The following is a 21426-nucleotide window of genomic DNA, read 5'->3' as shown; positions in this document are numbered from 1 at the left end:
GACTCGTTTTACTATGGCTATTGATACTCTTGTACCTGTTTCCTCCAGCATATTCACAAGGTCCTTTGCTGTTGTTCTGGGATTGATTTGCACTTTTCGCACCAAAGTACGTTCATCTCTAGGAGACAGAACGTGTCTCCTTCCTGAGCAGTATGACTGCTGTGTGGTCCCATGGTGTTTATACTTGCGTACTGTTGTTTGTACAGATGAACGTGGGACCTTCAGGTGTTTGGAAATTGCTCCCAAGGATGAACCAGACTTGCGGAGGTCTACAATGTTTTTTCTGAGGTTTTGGCTGATTTCATTGGATTTTCCCATGATGTCAAGCAAAGAGGCACTGAGTTTGAAGGTAGGTCTTGAAATACATCCACAGGTACACCTCCAGTTGACTCAAATGATGTCAATTAGCCTATCAGAATCTTCTAAAGCCATGACATAATTTTCTTGAATTTTCCAAGCTGTTTAAAGTCACAGTCAACTTACTGTATGTAAACTTCCGACTTCAACTGTAATTTCATCTAGGTCATCAGGAGAGATACGCCAATGAATTGTACAAATGAGCAAACATTCCATAACTGCAGGTGGCTGTAAATCGGCAACTTTGGCTTTATACCTGTTTTATATATTTTCAAACAACACACTCGAGGTGGCAGTATGCACCCTTTCAGTTTGTTTGCCAACTCATATAAGTAGTAGAAGAAGTAAATTGACTACTTTAAAATGATGATGTCCTCAATGGTGCTGCCCATGCTCTCACAGATGCCATAATGGGACAGATACAAAGATGGGATATCTATCTTAGTCTATGGCCAGGCCAAAAACACTAAGAATTTCTCATCTCTTAAAGTATTTCTAGCCAGGTAAGTGGGTAGCCAAAATCGGGTATACCCTGTGAAAGTGACGGCCACTTCCACTTTACTTCATGTCCCATAATCTCTTGAATGGACTTCAAGATGATATCATCAAATTCATGAAAACGCTGTAATTTAAGATATGTCTAAAATTATATTAATATTTGTGTATTAATTTACTCCAACCCAATGCCTTTTATGAACATGTTCAATTACATTTCAATAATCGAAAACGTTCATTAAAGGCATACGGTATGAGTAAATTAATACACAAGTACAAAACTTGATTAGATAAGTATTCACCTCCTGAGTCCATACATGTTAGAAAAACATTTGGCAGCGATCAGAGAGGCATGTTTGTTCTACATAGAACTATGCTATATGAACGTTCCAAAACTTTGCATCTTGCTAAACGTGCCCTGGATTGTGCAATATTTGGCCAATAGAGAGCAACAGTAATGGCATTTTTTGTAGGCACTAACTCCGCCATGGCTCGACCTGGGGTGGCAGGTAGCCTAGCGGTTAGAGCGTTGGACTAGTAACCAGAAGGTTGCAAGATCGAATCCCTGAGCTAACAAGGTAAAAATCTGTCGTTCTGACCCTGAACAAGGCAGTTAACCCACTGTTCCTAGGCCGTCATTGAAAATAAGAAATTGTTCTTAAATACTTATTTTCCACCATAATTTGCAAATAAATTCAAAAAAAATCCTACAATGTGCTTTTCTGGATTTTTTTCCCTCATTTTGTCTGTCATAGTTGAAGTGTACCTATGATGAAAATTACAGGCCTCTCTCATCTTTTTAAGTGGGAGAACTTGCACAATTGGTGGCTGACTAAATACTTTTTTGCCCCACTGTACATGTACATATTACCTCAATTACTAACCTGTGACCCAGCACATTGACACTGTACTGGTACCCCCTGTATTTAGCCTCACTATTGTTATTTTACTGCTGCTGTTTAAATATTTAAAAAATATATTTTATTTTTATTTTTTACTTAACACGTTTTTCTTAACTTCTTAAAGCATTGTTGGTTAAGGGCTTGTAAGTAAGCATTTCACTAAGGTCTACACCTGTTGTATTTGGCACATAATATTTGATTTGATTTGGCCAAAGCCCATGGTGATCTTTTATTTATTTTTACAAATACCAAAAATAAGGTCTGTGATAAAGACAGGTTTAGTATATTTTAGACGTTTTGCTCTATGACATAATATTCATCAGCTAGTGAAGCATTTTATTTAATCAAAACAAGAACATAAAGCACATACAGGCTTCATAATTCATAAAGGTCATGACTGACTGATGTTATCTCTTAGGACAAAATGTATAAGATCTCCTAACTCTGTGTTAACCTCAGATCTTATTTTTGTCAGTTATCCCAAAACTCCCTTCTTTCCCCCATAGGAATGGCTGAACGAACCAATAACTCATTTCCGTTTTTTAGGACTACAAGCTGGCGAGCTCTATATATTTTTTTTAAGTATTTGCGTGTAGCGGTGAAGTAGTGTTTCCCAAATTCGGTACTGGGGCCCCACCTGGGTGCACTTTAAGGTTTGTGCCCTAGCACTAAAATAAATCAAAGCTTGATGATGAGTTGGTTAGGGCCCCAGGGCCGAGTTTGGGAAACCCTGCACTAAAGGACCCTCAGGGTGGCACTCTGGCAGTGTCTGTGTAGTAATAATGCATGGTATAATGACACAGGGTTAGAATTTAGAATAATCTTCAATCATGTAAACTTTGCCTGCACTTTACCTTTGCCTTTACTTTGCCTTTACACTTTACCCTGTATAAAATATGGTAGCCTACTGCTAATCACTGTATAAAGCTCCTTTCTTGTATATTTTATTCCTCCTGTGTTAGTATTTGTCTTTGTTTATTGTTTTTAACTCTGCATCGCTGGGAAAGGCTCGTAAGCACCGTACGGTCTAAACCCGTTGTCTTGGGCGCATGTGACAATTTGATTTGGTCTTGAGTCTCATTATCATTTCTGTCTGCATACCAGCACATGCGCAAAACCCAGGAAACGCAGGCGAACAAAGAGGAAGCGTGGTAGCTAGCTAGGACTTAAAGGGAACTGAGTGTTGCTTTTTCAATGACTGTGTAGCCTATAGCTAGCTGCTAACTAGTATAAGCGAACCGCTTTTGTAATATGTAAGCTAATGAGCCTCCTCCCCCACTTTAAACCAAGGTAAATAACATGTCTGAGCCCATTTTGAACCTTACCACATTTGGTTAAAGTTAGCTTAAAGCTAACGTTAGCTAGGTAGCAACCAGTTAGCCAATGACTGCAATCATGTACACGTAACGAGTTTTAGCGAGTTGTCATACTTCTAGATTGCTACGGTTAAGTGTTATTGTGAAACGTTCATTACTTTAGGGAGTAATACGCTACTCCATACATACTATATGGCGTTGTCTGGACAGTATCTCCATTTCCATACACGAACTAGCTTTTCTGGGTTTGTTATTAGCTAGCTGGCTAATCGCCAAAAGCGGGGAGTGGGGGTAGCTAGCTATATTCCAGGCAGATAGTTGGCTATTATCTATACTGCAATGCATCGTTGTGAATAACCTTTAACCTTTTTACATTTTAGATATCACCAAACCATATTGGATGCAGAGATTCTGTATTTCATTGGCACTTAAGACTGTCGACAATATACATTTTGGGAAACTGTGCAGGTGTCAACCCACCTGGAAACTGTTTGTCGCTTATCCCTTATCTGCAAACTTCCAAATTCTACCCCATTGTAGGGGCATCCTCCCCTATCCCTTGGACTGCCATCAGTGCACCCAGCCCCCTTGGAATCGCAGTCTTTCACTAGATTCCAATTTCAAGGTTTGCTGGCGTCACTATTGTACTAACCAGACAGACATGGCTGAACAGAGATACTGTGTGGAGTATGCCAAACGTGGCACTGCGGGATGTAAGAAGTGTAAGGACAAAATCATGAAGGGCTTGACCCGCATCGGGAAGATTGTGCCTAACCCGTTCAGTGAGTCTGCCGGGGAGATGAAGGAGTGGTACCATGTGAAGTGTATCTTTGAGAAGCTGGAGCGGGCCCGGGCCACCACTAAGAAGATCGAGGACATCACAGACCTGGAGGGCTGGGAGGAGCTGCAGGATGAGGACAAGGAGCTCATCAACAAACTTGTTGGAGGTACAACGTTTATATACTTCCGTCAATATAGCAAGATTAAGTTCCACATACCGAAATGAAATGTTTTTTGTAATGCATATACTGACCGACTCATAGGATGCATGTCATGGCACTCAAGTTGGTGTTGTTCACCATGGAAGAAAATATTGACGTCTTTAAACTTTTCTTGTTTCTTGTCATGTTAATTGAGACGGCATTTAATAACTAGTTTATTCTCTTTCAGACTTGATGGCCAAAGCTAACACGAGCCCAAAGAAGAAGGTGCAAGCCAAGCTGAACAACAGTGGTCAGCTATCAGCTCCGCCTGCTGACCCTTCTCTGAATGCACCACGGAAGTTCTCTGGCTTCACAGGTGAGAGGGTATTCCAGTGGATGGATCAACCAGTGTGCACATCTGAAAACTAGCTAGTCTTGCTACAGAAGTGCAAATGTTTATCAGTTTCAAAACTATTTTCCTCTGTCCATTCCACCAGAACATAACCCTGCTGTATTATCTCATCTTAATTTTTTTTCAATCATATTGTCCTTTTTCCAATCAGCTACTAAGGCTGGGAGCTCAAGCAGCCCAGGCCCATCCCCAGCCAAACCCAACCAGGGCAGTCCTCTTTCCGCACAGCTCTGTGACCCCAAACACAAGGATAGCCTGCTCCGGGAGTTCCGCAAGCTCTGTGCCATGGTGGCAGACAAGAATAGCTACAATGTCAAGACACAGATCATTCACGACTTCCTGAAGAAAGGCTCAGGGGGAGGTGTGTGTGTGTGTGTGTGCGTTCGTAGCTTAATTTATGTTGTAAATGGTCTCTGCAGTATTGTACTGCATTGAATGTTGCCCTCAAATGTTTTTTTTTTTTTAAGTAGGCAAGCAGAATTACTGAAATACCTAATTTTCTTTTTCTCCTCTCCCTACCAGATAAATTCAAGGGAGATGTGTACCTGACGGTGAAGCTGCTTCTCCCAGGGGTGGTGAAGAGTGTGTACAACCTCAACGACAAACAGATAGTCAAGCTCTTCAGCCGCATCTTCAACTGCAACCAGGAGGAGATGGTGCGAGATCTGGAACAGGTCAGTGTTTGTTGAGTCCAGAACATGACAGTCAGTGCGTCAGTTATTCATGTTCATTGTCAAAGAAGAGGACAATCTTAGCACATCTCACATTGCATACACAAAACACAGCTGGGAACAAACACTAGTACATAGTCAGACATAAATGGTAGGTTATGCTGAGTAGGCGCTATCACAACATACAGCCCATGTGGCCCCAGAATTGGGGGTTTCAGGACTGACGTGTATTGAGTATATTTTTATTCTGGGCGTACAGGGGGATGTGTCGGAGACAGTGAGGATGTTTTTTGAAGAAGGCAAGTCTTTCCCACCGGCCGCCAAGAGTCTGCTCACGATTCAGGAAGTGGATGCGTCCCTTACCCGTCTGGCCCAGTTAACCAAGGAGGATGACCAGCAGAAAGAGCTAGAGGACATATCCAAAAAGTAAAAAAAACTATGTAGACCTATACTGTACTTAATGATTTGACATCTTAAAATTCCTAGTAATTCAGTGTCTGTCCACAATTCCTACTGCACCAACATATTATGCATCAAAAGACTAAGGGACAGAGTCAACTTCTGAATATAATCAAATTATATAACTGCAGCCATACTCACACAAGTCAACCCTGTCTTTGTTGCAGATGTACCGGCAATGATCTGAAATGTATCATCAGACTCATTAAGCATGATCTAAAGATGAACTCTGGAGCTAAGCATGTGTAAGTCACCTTAGATTTAGTCCTAACCTGACACAACAACATTAAAACCCTATGCTACAACTTCTAAACCTAATATGCTAGAGCTTTCAAAGCATACATGAACTTTGAAACTTATTGCAGTATATTTGAACCCCCTTCTCAATCAAATGTGTCTTATGAACAGCTTGGATGCAGTTGACCCGAATGCCTACGACGCTTTCAAGGCCTCCCGTAACCTAGGGGACGTGATAGAGCGCGTGCTGAGGAACCAGCAGGATGCCACCAACGGCTCAGGCCCCAGGAAGCTCCTCACTATTGAAGCCTCCCTCATGACCCCAGTGCAGCCTATGCTGGTGAGCTCACACACATACACACACAGATGCACACATACACTAAGCAGACATGTACACACTTGCCCTCTGCATACATACTCGCCCTCTGCATACATACTCGCCCTGTACACATGAACTTGACACACAAACAAACTCACTCTGACACACACTTAGTCAGTACACACACCTGCTACTGAATGTATACACTGACACGGTGACTGAGTTCATCAGGAAGTGCATAGAAGATGTTCCCATTTTGACTATTACAACCTACCCGAATCAGAAACTGTGGATAGATGGCAGCATTCGCGTGAACCATCGCATTTAACCATGGCAAGGTGACTGGGAATATGGTTGAATACAAACAGTGTAGTTATTCCCTCCATAAGGCAATCAAACAGGCAAAATGTCAGAACAGAGACAAAGTGGAGTTGTAAGTCAACGGCTCAGACATGAGACGTATGTGGCAGGGTCGCAGACACCGTCTTGCTCCCGGACGAGCTAAACAGCATTGCCCGCTTTGAGGATAACACAGTGCCACCGACGCTGCCCGCTCCCAAGTACAGTTGGTTCTCCGTGGCCGACGTCCTCGCCACTAGTCACGTTTACAGACATATTCAATCTCTGCCTAGCCCAGTCTGCTGTCCCCACTTGCTTCAAGATGGCCACCATTGTTCCTGTACCCAAGAAAGCAAAGGTAACCAAACTAAATGACTATCGCCCCGTAGCACTCACTTCTGTCATTAATTGCTTTGAGAGGCTAGTTTAGGATCATGTCACATCTACCTTACCTGACACCCTAGACCCATTTCAATATGCATACCGCCCCAATAGATCCACAGATAATGCAATCACCATCATACTGCCTTATCCCATCTGGACAAGAGGAATACCTATGTAAGAATGCTGTTAATTGACTATAGCTCAGGATTCAACACCATAGTACTCTCCAAGCTTATCATTAAGCTTGAGGCCCTGGGTCTGAACCCCGCCCTCTGCCACTGGGTCCTGGACTTCCTGAAGGGCGCCAATGACTGCTTAGCCACTCATGCCTCCTACTCAATGGTCAAGTTTGCAGATGACACAACAGTTGTAGGCCTGATTACCAACAATGAGACAGCTTACAGGGAGGAGGTGAAGGCAGTTGTGCCAGGAAAATAACCTCTCCCTCAACGTTAACAAAACAAAGGAGCTGACTGGACTTCAGGAGACAGCAGTGCGCATTCCCTTATCCACATTGACGGGACCGCAGTGGAGAAGGTGAAAAGCTTTTTCAAAAAGTTAATCGGCGTACACATCACTGACAATCTGAAATGGTCCACCCACACAGACAGTGTGGTGAAGAAAGCGCAACCTTAGGAGGTTGAAGAAATTCAACTTGGCCCGAAGACCCTCACAAACTTTTACAGATGCACAATTGAGAGCATTCTGTCGGACCCTATCACCGCCTGGTATGGCAACTGCACTGCCATCAACCACAAGGCTCTCCAGAGGGTGGTGCGGTCTGCCCAATGTATCACCGGGTGCACACTGCCTGCCCTCCAGGACACCTACAGCGTCTCAGGAAGGAAAAATATATATAATCAAGGACATCAACCACCAGAGCCATGGCCTGTTCACCCCACTACCATCCAGAAGGCGAGGTCAGTACAGGTGCATCAAAGCTGGGACTGAGAGACTGAAAAACATCTATCTCAAGGCCATCAGAAAGCCATCACTAGCTGGCTACCACCCGGTTACTTAACCCTGCACCTTAGAGGCTGCTGCCCTATATAGACATGGAATCACTGGTCACTTTAATGTTTACATAATGCCTTAATTAATATGTATATACTGTATTCTACTGTATTTTAGTCCATGCCACTCCGACATTGCTCGTCCTAATAAATTTGATATTTCTTAACTCTTCTTTTTACTTTCAATTTATGTGTGTTGTGAATTGTTAGATATTACTGCACTGTTGGAGCTAGGAACACAAGCATTTCCCTACACCCGCAAAAGCATATGCTAATATGCTAAATTACCAATAACATGTGATTTGATGGGCTCATTTAACTGTTTCAGCTGGTTTAGAAAGGGATTCTGTGATCAGAAAAACGGAATATTCCCAAGACCAATTGACTACATCTGAGAGATCTGCATAACAGAGAATGAATTCTGAATGAGAATTTGTTTTTGGTTGATCTTATGCGATTTCGCAAGCCATGCTGTACGCAAGTCACTTCAGACACAACGTGTATACACAGCAGAAATATGAATGGAATTTAAATGTATCCTCGCAGTAAAATGGTATGTTCTGTCACATTTGACGCATGCTACATCCAGCATACCAAGTACAGAACAGTAAATATGAACAACTAGGGCACTTTCCAACCCATACAGTATTACTTTAATGTATTTTGCCCCAAGGTGAGTGGGTTATCATCCCTCAACTAAATGTTAACAAAGGTCTGCTTCATTCTATTAGGTTCCTTTTAAACACTGAAGCAGACCTACAGTAAGACCAGGGTCAGACGTACCTCCCAACCAGGGCCATATGTACGCTGCATTTGGAAAGTATTCAGACCCCTTCACTTTTTCCACATTGATACGTTACCACCTTATTCTAAAATGGATTCATATAATTATTTCCCCCATCAATCTACACACAATGCCCCATAATGACAAAGAGAAAACAGGTTTTTAGAAATGTTTGCTAATTTATAAAATGAATACATTATTTACATAAGTATTCAGACCCTTTGATATGAGACTCAAAATTGAGCTACGGTATATCCTGTTTCCATTGATCATCCTTGAGGTTTTTCTACAACTTGAGACAGGATTGTGTCGAGGCAGAGATCTGGGGAAGGGTACCCAAGAACCGTGGCCTCCATCATTCTTAAATGGAAGAAGTTTGGCACAACCAAGCTCTACCTAGAACTGAGCAATCGGAGGAGAAGGGCCTTAGTCAGGGAGGGTACCAAGAACCCGATGGTCACTCTGACAGAGCTCCCATCAACACAGAGGAAAACCTTCTAGAAGGACAACCATCTCTGCAGCACTCTACCAAAAAGGCACATGACAGCCCGCTTGGAGTTTGCCAAAAGGCACCAAAGGACTCTGACCGTGAAAAACAAGATTATCTGGTCTGATGAAGACCAAAACTCTTTGGCTTAAAAGCCAAGTGTCACGTCTGGAAGAAACCAGGTACCGCTCATCACCTGGCCAATACCATCCCTACGGTGAATCAGGATCTCAGACTGATGCAAACGTTCACCTTCCAACAGGACAACGACCCTAAGCACACAGCCAAGTTAATGCAAGAGTGGCTTAGGAACAAGTCTCTGAATGTCCTTGATTGGCCTACCCAGAGCCTGAACTTGAACCAGATTGAACATCTCTGGAGAGACCTGAAAATAGCTTTGCAGCGACACTCCCCATCCAACCTGACAGAGATTGAGAGGTTCTGCAAGAAGAATGGGAGAAACTCCCCAAATACAGGTGTGCCAAGCCTGTAGCGTCATACCAAAGACTATAGGCTGGAATCACTGCCAAAAGTGATTCAACAAAGTACTGAGTAAAGGGTCTGAGTACTTATATAAATGTTATTTCTTTTTTTTTTATGTATACATTTGCAAAAATGTCAACTTGTTTTTGCTTTGTCATTATTGGGTATTGTGTCGATTTTAGTTTTTTTTTTTCCTCATCAATCTAATACATTTTAGAATAAGGCTGTAACAACAAAATATGGAAAAGGTGAAGGGGTCTGAATACTTTCCGAATGCATTATGCATTGTACAGTATGTATCAAGTGTCTCAGAGTAGAAGTGCTGATCTTGGATCAGGTCCCCGTGTCCATGTAATCTTATTCTTTGTGATTATAAAAGGCGAAACTGATCTGCACTCCCACTCAGAGACGCTTGATACATACAGACCCAGATTTCCAATGCAGAGTCTGCAACCCTAGGAAGAGCTGAATACACTGAAGGCAGACCCAACTATAATTATAGGTTTCCCTAGTCTGATGTATGGGGCTAATACAAGTCACTGGTTCTCCCTCCCAGGCTGAGGCATGCAAGTCCATCCAGTACGCCATGAAGAAGTGCCCCAACGGCATGTACTCTGAAATCAAGTATGACGGCGAGCGTGTCCAGGTCCACAAGAATGGAGACCACTTCAGCTACTTCAGCCGCAGCCTTAAACCTGTGTTGCCACACAAGGTCAGACCACACACACACTGAGAGAAGCTGCATGGTTCAACTCCACCTGAACTCTTTACCGATTCTGGATAAGCAAGTCGGAAAGTGTAAAACAAATCCTCTGTTTGATTACGGTTTTGAGGACTGGGCAGCATAGACCATTTGTTTTTCAAGGCCATCCCTTTCACTGATTCCCTAGACTGCTCCCTAGCCTAGATGTGTTCTCTGTACAACAAGATTAAATGTGTTTGAGCCAAATAAGTGTATCATTCTTAAAAAAAAAAAAAAAACATTTTCTCCTTCTGATGCCCCTTGGTGTTTTGATGCCTTTCCATATCTAACCCAAAGCCTCTGTTCCAGGTGGCCCATTTTAAAGAGTTCATCCCTCAGGCCTTCGTTGGTGGCAACAGCATGATCCTGGATGCCGAGGTGCTCCTCATCGACACCAATACCAGCAAGCCACTACCCTTCGGGACACTGGGGGTGCACAAGGTGAGCATGCCTGCCAAATATATCTTTCCACTGACCTCTCTTTGGAGTGTACACTTGTTTGGGTTTGCGGGGCTGTCTGTGTGGGGTGAGGGGGTGTTGCCTGGTGTGTTATGGTAAGGGGGGGCCGTTGTGTGATACAGAGCAAGAGTGCGTGTCAGGAGAAATGGTTCTCTCTCCTTTTTTAGAAAGCAGCCTTTGAAGACGCCAAAGTGTGCTTGTTTGTGTTCGACTGCATCTATTTCAACGGCGTGAGCCTGATGGAGAAGTAAGTTTGTCTGTAGTCACTTCTCTCTGTAGATTTACAACACTGAGGCCTGTATTGAATTCACTATGAACTTACATTCACTCATCCTTGAGTTGGCTGAAATAAAATAAAAAAACTGCATGGACAGTTTACTTGTGTCCACTCAAATCCTATCCCTCCCTATTGTGGAAGCTTTGATGTACTGTATGTTGTGAATATCATGTTCATTGTCTGTCTGCATTCATTTTTGTTTGATCCAGTCCTTTAAAAAAAATGTGTTTTATTTTACACACATTCAAAGTTACAGCCTGGGTCATGTTCATTGGGGCTCACCATAGCAAAACCTTGAAACATTTTGCAGTGGAAAAGGAGCTACTCTCTTATTGGAGAAGTTTAGATGGTATCTCCCTCTTTCACTCCATTTTGGAGCATTTTCTTCTGTTACGTGGCTATTTGAACTTAACCGTGCTCTCTTCTCCACAGGCCCCTGTACGAACGAAGGAAGTTCCTCCATGACAACATGGTGGAGGTTCCCAACAGGATCCTGTTCTCCGAGATGAAGCACGTCACTGTATGTAGACCCACGTCACGTCTGAAATTTCTCTCCTTTATGGCTGTCTCCGACGACAACAAAAATCTTGGTTGACCGAGATTTGTTTGTTCTTTCGACCAATTGATTGGTCTACATCTTTTAACGTGTATTTTTCCCTATATAGACACACTCTGTTTTTAATAAAATCACCTATATGTAGGCTACTGGTGCTTTAAGCACACTGATAAAAATAATTAATACACACAAATGACTCGAGGGAGCCAAGATCAAGATAACCCCCTCCTCCAGCTGCTGCTGGCTTTTGCAGATTCTGCTGTTAAGCTCCTGAAGTTGCTGGTAATAGGCTACACCAGGGGTTGGCAACCTTTTCCATTTGGCGTGCCAATTTATCTTACCATTTCTACCGATCTGCGTGCCAGTTTTCATGGAACAGTTTCATTATGTGATTAATCAAAATTCTAGAAGTAACTTTCATATCCAAATATGTAAAAAATCGCTTACATAAAGCCAAACAAATAAAAACATTGCAGCCTGCAGGTAGACAATAACCTGATTAAAAATAAATATTATATTGCCTGTGCAAGGAACTTTAAACATTGTATCAACTTGGTCCCACCTGAAGCTCCTGCTAGCAAACTTGCTACCTGCACCAGTGAGTTCTGGCCAGACACAGCTGTAGGCTATATCGGGTAGGCCTATTTTATGTTCCCACCGGATCAGAGCATGATATTTTTGTGTAATTATCGAAAGAGTGCTGGAAAGATTTTTCAAATAGGCTACTTTGAGGAACTTTTTCAATGGATGCAAAAACAGACTTTGCTTACTTGCTGTTTTGAGGCAAAGAAACAATTACTTTAAGAAGCTCCACAATCAGAAATACTATCAGATCCCCAAATGTGCACATTTAGCCTACATTTGCGCACAGGCTAGGTAGCCTAGGCCTACTTCTATGCGTAATCAGGTGTGCATTCCTACTCACCATTGACGGGAGCGCTCCAAACAAAAGACAATTAATAAATTGACAACTCTTAAATGGAATTAATAAAACCAAAACTTGTTCCTCACATGTGTAGCCTAGGTTGTGCTGTCTGCAAATAGTGTCCACTCCAACAATGAGAACGGTAAAAGACTAATAATATATTGAATGCATTAACAGAAATGACCGAAACCAAACAAACTTTGTAGATTAGAAATTATGAGAATTAACGGTAAATGTACCACTGGTGTACTAAGCCCGCAGCCTCCGCAATGGATTAGTCCACTGAGACAGGTGTGAATCAGACAGGTGTCTCTTGTGCCAGATAAAAAAAAAATGCAAATATATATATATATATATATATATATATATTTGCAACTACTCTCCTTCAAACGTGTCTTTCGAACTTATAATTAACCAAGCCAATGGATTCTCCCTTGTAGCAGAGTGAAACTGGTCACGTTCATTAGGGGACACCGTAGCAAAACATTTTGCAACGGAGAACTAAGACAAATGTTTTAGTTCACATAATACCTCCGTTTCAATCTGTTTCATAACGTTTTTGTGCCGACTGAACATGACCCTGATGTGCTGGTTGTTTGCGTTTACTGTCTTGTCTCACAGAGGGCGGCTGACCTGGCCGAGATGATCACACGCGTCATCAGAGAGGGACTGGAGGGGCTGGTCCTCAAAGACCTCAAGGTGAGACAGAAATAACTTCTAACCCGGCCCAGGAATAACCTCTAGCACCTACCACCTAGGTAGGTACTTAATGTACATCTGAAGGATATAAGCAATTAAGGCAGTATCGCCAATTTTGCCCTTCGATTGGCTAGGTGTAATGTTTGCTGTTTTTGCTTATACCTATCCAATCCTCTTAAATCTATTTAAGTGCCGAGGTAGGAGCTAGGGGTTGTTTTTGGACTAGGCCCCTGACTCTACTGTACACATCTTTCCTACCGATAGCCTGTACATCTGGGGGCTTGGGAATGAGCAATTGATGTTATAAGGAACAATGTGAAACCAAGTCTCTATTTTTTTCTACAGCATTTTTATCTGTGGAAATGGCAAACGTATTTATTTCTCTTGAATAGAGGGTTGATATAATGTTTAAAAAAACACTCCTATGTAACAATACACAGATGTGAATTGATCATAATCTGTGTGAATTCAAAGGGCACCTATGAGCCAGGGAAGCGCCACTGGCTGAAGGTAAAAAAGGACTACCTGAACGAGGGAGCAATGGCCGACACAGCAGACCTGGTGGTGCTGGGAGCCTTCTATGGCAAAGGCTCAAACGGTCAGTATACCAGGGTCATATTCATTAGTAAACACCGTAGCACACCGCTTTGCAACATGAACTGTTTGCCCTAAAGACTACAATGTGATACAAACGGTTTCCGTTGTAAAACATTTAGCTATGTTTAGCACTAATTAATACGACGTAATGCTATAGTAGGCAGTGTTTCCCAATCCTCTCTTAGGACAATCACAACGGACCACATTTTCGTTTTAGCCCTACACTGACACCTGACCTGACTGAGCTAATCAACTTTTTTTATTTTTTATAGTCTGTCAAAAGTGGGTTGCTGTAGAAAAATGACTCGGATCAACTATGATTCTCATTTAATATATACAGTTGAAATAGAAAGTTAACATACACCTTAGCCAAATACATTTAAACTCTGTTTTTCACAATTACTGTCTTAGGTCAGTTAGGATCACCACTTTATTTTAAGAATGCGAAATGTCAGAATAATAGTAGTGATTTATTTCAGCTTTTATTTCTTTCATCACATTCCCAGTGGGTCAAAAGTTCACATACATTGCCTTAGCCACTTTAAACTTGGGTCAAACGTTTTGGGTATCCTTCCACAAGCTTTCCACAATAAGTTGGGTGAATTTTGCCCATTCCTCCTGACAGAGCTGGTGTAACTGAGTCAGGTTTGTAGGCCTCCTTGCTCGCACACACTTTTTCAGTTGTGCCCATACATTTTCTATAAGATTGAGGTTAGGGCTTGGTGATGGCCACTCCAGTACCTTGACTTTGTTGTCCTTAAGCCATTTTGCCACAACTTTGGATGTATGCTTGGGGTCATTGTCCATTTGGAAGACCCATTTGCGACCAAGCTTTAACTTCCTGACTGATGTCTTGAGGTGTTGCTTCAATATATCCACATAATTTTCCATTCTCATGATCCCATCTATTTTGTGAAGTGCGCCAGTCCCTCCGGCAGCAAAGCACTCCCACAACATGATGCTGCCACACCTGTGCTTCACGGTTGGGATGATGTTCTTCAGCTTGCAAGCTTCCCCCTTTTTCCTCCAAACATAACGATTCTATTTTTGTTTCATCAGACCAGAGGACATTTCTCCAAAAAGTACGATCTTTGTCCCCATGTGCAGTTGCAAACCGTAGTCTGGCTTTTTTATGGCAGTTTTGTAGCAGTGGATTCTTACTTGCTGAGTGGCCTTTCAGGTTATGTCAATATAGGACTTGTTTTTACTGTGGCTGTCGATACTTTTGTACCTGTTTCCTCCAGCATCTTCACAATGTCCTTTGCTGCTGTTCTGGGATTGATTTGCACTTTTCGCACCAAAGTACGTTCATATCTAGGAGACAGAACTCGTCTTCTTCCTGAGAGGTATGACGGCTGCGTGGTCCCATGGTGTTTATACTTGCATACCATTGTTTGTACAGATAAACATGGTACCTTCAGGCATCTGGAAACCAGACTTGTGTAGGTCCACAATTGTTTTCTGAGGTCTTGGCTGATTTCTTTTGATTTTCCCATGATGTCAAGCAATGAGGCACTAAGTTTGAAGGTAGGCCTTGAAATATATCCACAGGTACACCTCCAGTTAACTCAAATTGTCAATTAGCTTAGCAGAAGCTTCTAAAGCCATGACATACTTTTCACCACAAAAGGGCTTTATTACAGACAGAAGTACTCCTCAACAATCCCGTTAGTTTGTTGATACCAAGGAACTTGAAGCTCTCAAGTTCCTTGGGGGTGTGCTCAGCCCTCTTTCCTGTAGTCCACAATCAATCTAATTTTGTCTTGATCACGTTGAGGGAGATGTTATCCTGGCACCAGACTGCCAGGTCTCTGACCACCTCCCTATAGGCTGTCTCATCGTTGTCGGTGATCATGCCTACCACTGTTTTGTCGTCGGCAAACTTAATGATGGTGTTTGGCCATGCAGTCATGGGTGAATGGGGAGTACAGGAGGGGACTGAGCACGCACCCCTGAGGGGCCTCCGTGTTTGGGATTACCGTGGCAGATGTGTTGTTACCTGCCCTTACCCCCTGGTGGCAGCCCGTCAGGAAGTCCAGGATCCAGTTGCAGTTGTTTAGTACCAGGGTCCTTAGCTTATTGATGAGCTGTGAGGCCACTATGGTGTTGAAGGCAGAGCTGTAGTCAATGAATAGCATTCTCACATAGGTGTTCCTTTTGTCCAGGTGGGAAAGGGCAGTGTGAAGTGTGAAAAAACATTGAGACTTCTTTAATATTAGATTTTGTGCACCAGCTGTTATTTACAAATAGACACAAACCGCCACCCCTTGTCTTACCGGAGGCAGCTGTTCTATCTTGCCGATGCACGGAAAACCCAGCTAGCTGTATGTTATCCATGTTGTCGTTCAGCCACGACTCTGTGAAACACAATATATTGGTTTTTAATATCCCATTGGTAGGTTAGTCTTGATCGGAGATCATCCATTTTATTATTCAATGATTGCACTTTGGCTAATAGGACTGATGGTAGATGCGGATTACCCACTCGCCGTCGGATATTTACAAGGCACCCCGGCCTACTTCCCCGATTTCTCTGTCTCTTCTTCATGCGAATGACGGGGATTTGGGACTTGTCCGGTGTCTGAAGTATATCCTTCGTGTCCGACTTAATGGAAAAAACGCACACAATAGCACAGTTGGTTAGGAGCCGATAAAACGGCAGCCATCTCCTCCGGTGCCATTGTTCAGCTTTATATGTGTATTGAACATTTTTGTTTTCGTTTTTTTATCTCATGAAACATAGGACCGCCAGTTTTGTGTACATCCACTCTAACATTCATTTCACTTATGGCAACTCATGGCTTAGTATAGTCTGTGTACATCCCAAATGGCATCTTTCCCTTTTCCCTATTTAGTGCACTACTTTTAACCAGAGCCCTATATCTAGTGCACTATATAGAGAATAGGGTGCCATTTGGGATGTAGTCTATATATCCAGCATCTACAGAATCTGACCATTTTGGGCTGTGGGGATAGAAAAATACCTCACTTGAATGTTTTTATAATGTGGTGTATGTCTCTAACAGGCGGGATAATGTCCAGTTTCTTAATGGGCTGCTATGACCCGAACTCTAAGAAGTGGTGCACCGTGACCAAGTGCTCCGGAGGCTACGATGACGCCATGTTGACCCGACTCCAGAAGGAGCTGGACATGATCAAAATCAGCAAGGTGACTCAAGCGGCTTGGGTGGGGACTGCCCGACAGTTCACTTTTGAGTGGCCTGTTGGAGAAATAAGGTTTTCTGAATTCGAACTTGGGCCCTCAAATTCAAATCTGGACCTTGAAGCCACTTCCACTGCTTTTTTCATTCTTCCCTTCAAATCAGGAACTAATTTAGACCTGGGACATGAGGTGGGTGCAGTTGATTATCCGGTAGAACAGAAAACCAGCAGTAGTCCGGACCTCGTAGGGTAAGATTTGAATACCCCTGACCTAGGGACTAGGCACGCCTGAATAGGCGTAAGCAGTATGGTGCAAATTTCACCAAGTCTATCAGAAGTCAAGATGAAGCGATTACCATGCTGTTTAAACCTATTCACTCATTTCAGATATACAGCAGTGCCTAGGGGCTAGGAGGGTATTTAAAATTCACGAAGTATGAGGACTGTCCTTTAATGTTTATGTGTACATCTCATTTCTGTCTCCAGGAACCCAGTAAAATCCCTGGCTGGTTGAAAATCATCAAGAACTATTACCCTGATTTTATTATCCGCGATCCTGAGGTGAGATTTAATATTGTTTAATGCATTTTAATCTCCCACTGCATTTTATTCAGAGACAAAAATTGTGAGTCTCCAGACTTCTTTAGGCTTTTCAGTTAAGTTAGGCTCTCCATAGTGGAGTGGCAGGTAGCTGAAAGGTTGCTGGTTTGAATTCCTGAGCTGACTAGGTGAAAAATCTGTCGATGTGCTCTTGAGCAAGGCACTTCACCCTAATTGCTCCTGTAAGTCGCTCTAGATAAGAGCGTCTGCTAAATGACAAAAATGTAAATGTGTTTAGATGTGGCTTTGAGTCATTTATACAGTGGCATGTGAAAGTATTCACCCCCCTTGACATTTTTTCCTATTTTGTTGCCTTACCAATAATTCCAGGTTGTAACCTGGAATTAGTGGATTTTTGGGGAGTTTGTATCATTTGATTTACACAACATGCCTACCACTTTGAAGATGAAAAATGTTTTTTTTTGTGGGAAAAAACAAACAGAACTTGAGCGTGCATAACTATTCACCCCCACAAAGTCGATACCTTTTGCAGAAATTTCAGCTGCAAGTCTCTTGGCACATCTAGCCACTGGGATTTTTGCCCATTCAAGGCAAAACTGCTCCTGCTCCCTCAAGTTGAATGGCTTCCACCGGTGTACAGCAATCTTTAAGTCATACCACAGATTCTCAATCGGATTGAGGTCTGGGCTTCGTCTAGGCTATTCCAAGACATTTAAATGTTTCCCCTTAAACCATTTGAGTGTTGCTTTAGCAGTATGCTTAGTCATTGTCCTGCTGGAAGGTGAACCTCTGTCCCAGTCTCACATCTCTGGAAGACTGACACAGGTTTCCCTCAAGACTTTCCCTGTATTTAGCGCCATCAATCATTCCTTCAATTCTGACCAGTTTCCTGATGCCGATGGAAAATCATCCCCACAGCATGATGCTGCCACCACCATGCTTCACTGTGGGGATGGTGTTCTCGGAGTGATGAGGTGGTGGGTTTGCGCCAGACATGGCATTTTCCTTGATGGCAAAAAGCTCAATTTTAGTCTTATCTGACCAGAATTCCTTCTTCCATATGTTTGGGGAGTCTCCCACATGCCTTTTGGCAAACACAAAATTTGTTTGCTTATTTTTTTTCTGGCCACTTTTCCATAAAGCCCTGCTCTGTGGAGTGTACGGCTTAAAGTGGTCCTATGGACAGATACTCCAATCTCTGCTGTGGAGCTTTGCAGCTCCTTCAGGGTTCTCTTTGTTGCCTCCCTGATTAATTCCCTCCTTGCCTGGTCCATGAGTTTTGGTGGGAGGCCCTCTCTTGGCAGGTTTGTTGTGGTGCCATATTCTTTCATTCTTTAAATAGTGGATTTAATGGTGCTCTGTGGGATGTTAAAAGTTTCAGATCTTTTTTTTATAACCAACCCCGATCTGTACTTCTCCACAACTTTGTCCCTGACCTGTATGGAGAGCTCCTTGGTCTTCATAGTGCCGCTTGCTTGGTGGTGCCCCGTGCTTAGTGGTGTTGCAGATTCTGGGGCCTTTCAGAACAGGTGTGTGTATATATACTGAGATCATGTGACACTTAGATTGCACAAAGGTAGACTTTATTTAACTAATTATGTAACTTCTGAAGGTAATTGGTTGCGCCAGATCTTATTTAGGGGCTTCATAGCAAAGGGAGTGAAAACATATGCACGCACCACTTAACCATTTATTTATAAAAAATAAAAAAATTGTCGCCAGTTTGTACTATTTTCTGTATGTCCATTACATGAAATCCAAATAAAAATACATTTAAATTACAGGTTGTAATGCAACAAAATAGGAAAATGCCAAGGGGGGAGAATACATTTGCACGGCACTGTACAAGGAAGCTATAAAGTCTCAGCATTCTTAAGAAGTATATCACTGACTTATTTATACTGTTATCATCAGCATTTCTATAATTACACATAAATGTAACTACTATTCATCGCAGGGCTGATCTGATCTTTATCAACTTCCATATGTGGCATGAACAGATCCATACGTTATCAAGATTGACCAATCTGTGCTGCACCTATAGCTCTAGCCAGCCCTTGTGAATAAGATACTGATAGGAAGTAATTGTGTATATTTAGACCGTCCTCCACCAACGTTTCTACTGTTATCACATTTTACGTAACTATTCAGACCCTTTACTCAGTACTTTGTTGAAGCACCTTTGGCAGCGATTACATCCTCGAGTCTTCTTGGGTTTGACTCTACAAGCTTGGCACACCTATATTTGGGGAGTTTCTCCCATTAATCTTGCAGAACCTCTCAATCTCTTTCCGGTTTGATTGGGGAGCATCACCTCACAGCTATTTTCAGGTCTCTCCAGATATGTTCAAGTCTGGGCTCTAACTGGGCCCCTCAAGGACATTCAGAGACTTGTCCCGAAGCCACTCCTGCGTTGTCTTGCTGTGTGCTTAAGGTCGTTATCCTGTTGGACGGTGAACTCTGGAGCTCTGTCAGTGACCATCAGTTTCTTGGTCATCTCCCCGACCAAGTCCCTTCTCCACCGATTGCTCAGTTTGGCTGGACGGACAGATCTAGGAAGAGTCTTGGTGGTTCCAATCTTCTCCCATTTAAGAATGATGGAGGCCACTATGTTCTTGGACCACCATGCTGCAGAAATATTTTGGTAACCTACCCGAGATCTGTGCCTCAACGCAATCCTGTCTCGGCGCTCTACTGACAATTCCTTAGACCTCATGGACTCCACTCCAGTTGTAGAAACATCTCAAGCGTGATCAATGAAAACAGGATGCACCGGAGCTCAATTTCGAGTCTCATCGCAAAGGGTCTGAATACTTATGTAAATAAGGTAAACTGTTTTCGCTTTGCCATTGTGTGTAGATTGAGGAATTTATTTGATCAATTTTAGAGGCTGTAACAATGTGGAAAAGTGGAATGGGTCTGAATACTTTCCGAATGCACTGTAGGTGATGGGGTACTAAACTTCTGGAAGACCTATTATCCTTTTCCTGCCTCTACCTTTTCCTCTGTATCTGCTGCTAAAACCACTTTCTGTCAATCTTCTGCCTCTAACTCTAGGAAACTATTTTACAGTCTCCTCCGTCGTTAATCCTGCACTCCCTCCCTCATCAACCACTTTGAAAAGGTTCACGACATCTCAAACACTTGACTAAAGACCAGTATCCGTCTTTCCTTTCTTTCCAAAACACTTGTGTGATGCCTCTGATCAACTCCCTCGTTATCGCTTTCAGACAATCTTATTGACCCTAACCAGTCAAGACGGATCACTCAACCGAGACTGCTCTTCTATGTCACGTAGGTTCTCCGTACTGCCAACGCTGACTCATCCTCCTTGATCTCGCCGCTGACTCCATCACCGTGAATCATCAGATCCTCCTCTCAGGGCTGGGTGTCTCAGGCTCTGCATTCTCTTGGATTGTATCCTACCAGGCAGATCGCTCCTACCAGGTGGCGTGTAGAAGATCTGTCTGCACCATGTACTCACTCCTGGTGTCCCCAGGGCTTGGTTATAGGCCCTCTCCTCTTCATACAGCAAATCACTCCGCTCCGTCATATCCGCACATGGTCTCTCCTATCATTGCTATGCGGAATACACTCAACTACTTTTCTCCTTCCCCCTTCTGACACCCAGGTGGCGACACGCGTGCCTGGCAGATATCTCAGCTTGGATGTTGGCACACCACCTCAAGCTCAACAAGACGGAGCTGCTCTTCCTCCCGGAAGGCCTGCCCGCTCCAAGACCTCTCCATCAATGTTGACAACTCCACAATATCCCACTCCGAGTGCAAAAAACCTTGGCCAAGACCCTGTGGTTCTCTGCAAACATCAGGTTCTCCCATGTCACTCAGCATCCGCTACAAGACCATG

At 43.0% G+C, this 21426-nt stretch overlaps 1 protein-coding gene across 2 annotated transcripts in view; it reads left to right on the top strand.

Annotated features, from left to right (window-relative positions):
- The first annotated feature begins 2862 nt into the window (after positions 1 to 2862).
- lig3 (ligase III, DNA, ATP-dependent) overlaps positions 2863 to 21426 on the top strand; it is a 22534-nt gene continuing 3970 nt past the window's right edge. For both annotated transcript variants that reach the window (XM_020465104.2, XM_020465103.2), the window contains exons 1-16: positions 2863 to 3044; positions 3451 to 4017; positions 4241 to 4369; positions 4557 to 4766; positions 4928 to 5079; positions 5336 to 5502; positions 5703 to 5780; positions 5944 to 6112; positions 10138 to 10293; positions 10633 to 10764; positions 10950 to 11029; positions 11492 to 11579; positions 13162 to 13239; positions 13714 to 13837; positions 16863 to 17005; positions 17485 to 17559. In XM_020465104.2, the coding sequence (XP_020320693.1) occupies positions 3471 to 4017; positions 4241 to 4369; positions 4557 to 4766; positions 4928 to 5079; positions 5336 to 5502; positions 5703 to 5780; positions 5944 to 6112; positions 10138 to 10293; positions 10633 to 10764; positions 10950 to 11029; positions 11492 to 11579; positions 13162 to 13239; positions 13714 to 13837; positions 16863 to 17005; positions 17485 to 17559 (2328 nt within the window). In that variant the 5' untranslated portion in view covers positions 2863 to 3044; positions 3451 to 3470. The remainder of the gene's footprint in view (positions 3045 to 3450; positions 4018 to 4240; positions 4370 to 4556; positions 4767 to 4927; positions 5080 to 5335; positions 5503 to 5702; positions 5781 to 5943; positions 6113 to 10137; positions 10294 to 10632; positions 10765 to 10949; positions 11030 to 11491; positions 11580 to 13161; positions 13240 to 13713; positions 13838 to 16862; positions 17006 to 17484; positions 17560 to 21426) is intronic.

Source organism: Oncorhynchus kisutch, linkage group LG28, assembly GCF_002021735.2.
Source record: "Oncorhynchus kisutch isolate 150728-3 linkage group LG28, Okis_V2, whole genome shotgun sequence".
NCBI lineage: Eukaryota > Metazoa > Chordata > Actinopteri > Salmoniformes > Salmonidae > Oncorhynchus > Oncorhynchus kisutch.
The sequence above is the reverse complement of the archived record's forward strand: the minus strand, read 5'-3'. Positions and strand labels throughout refer to the sequence as shown.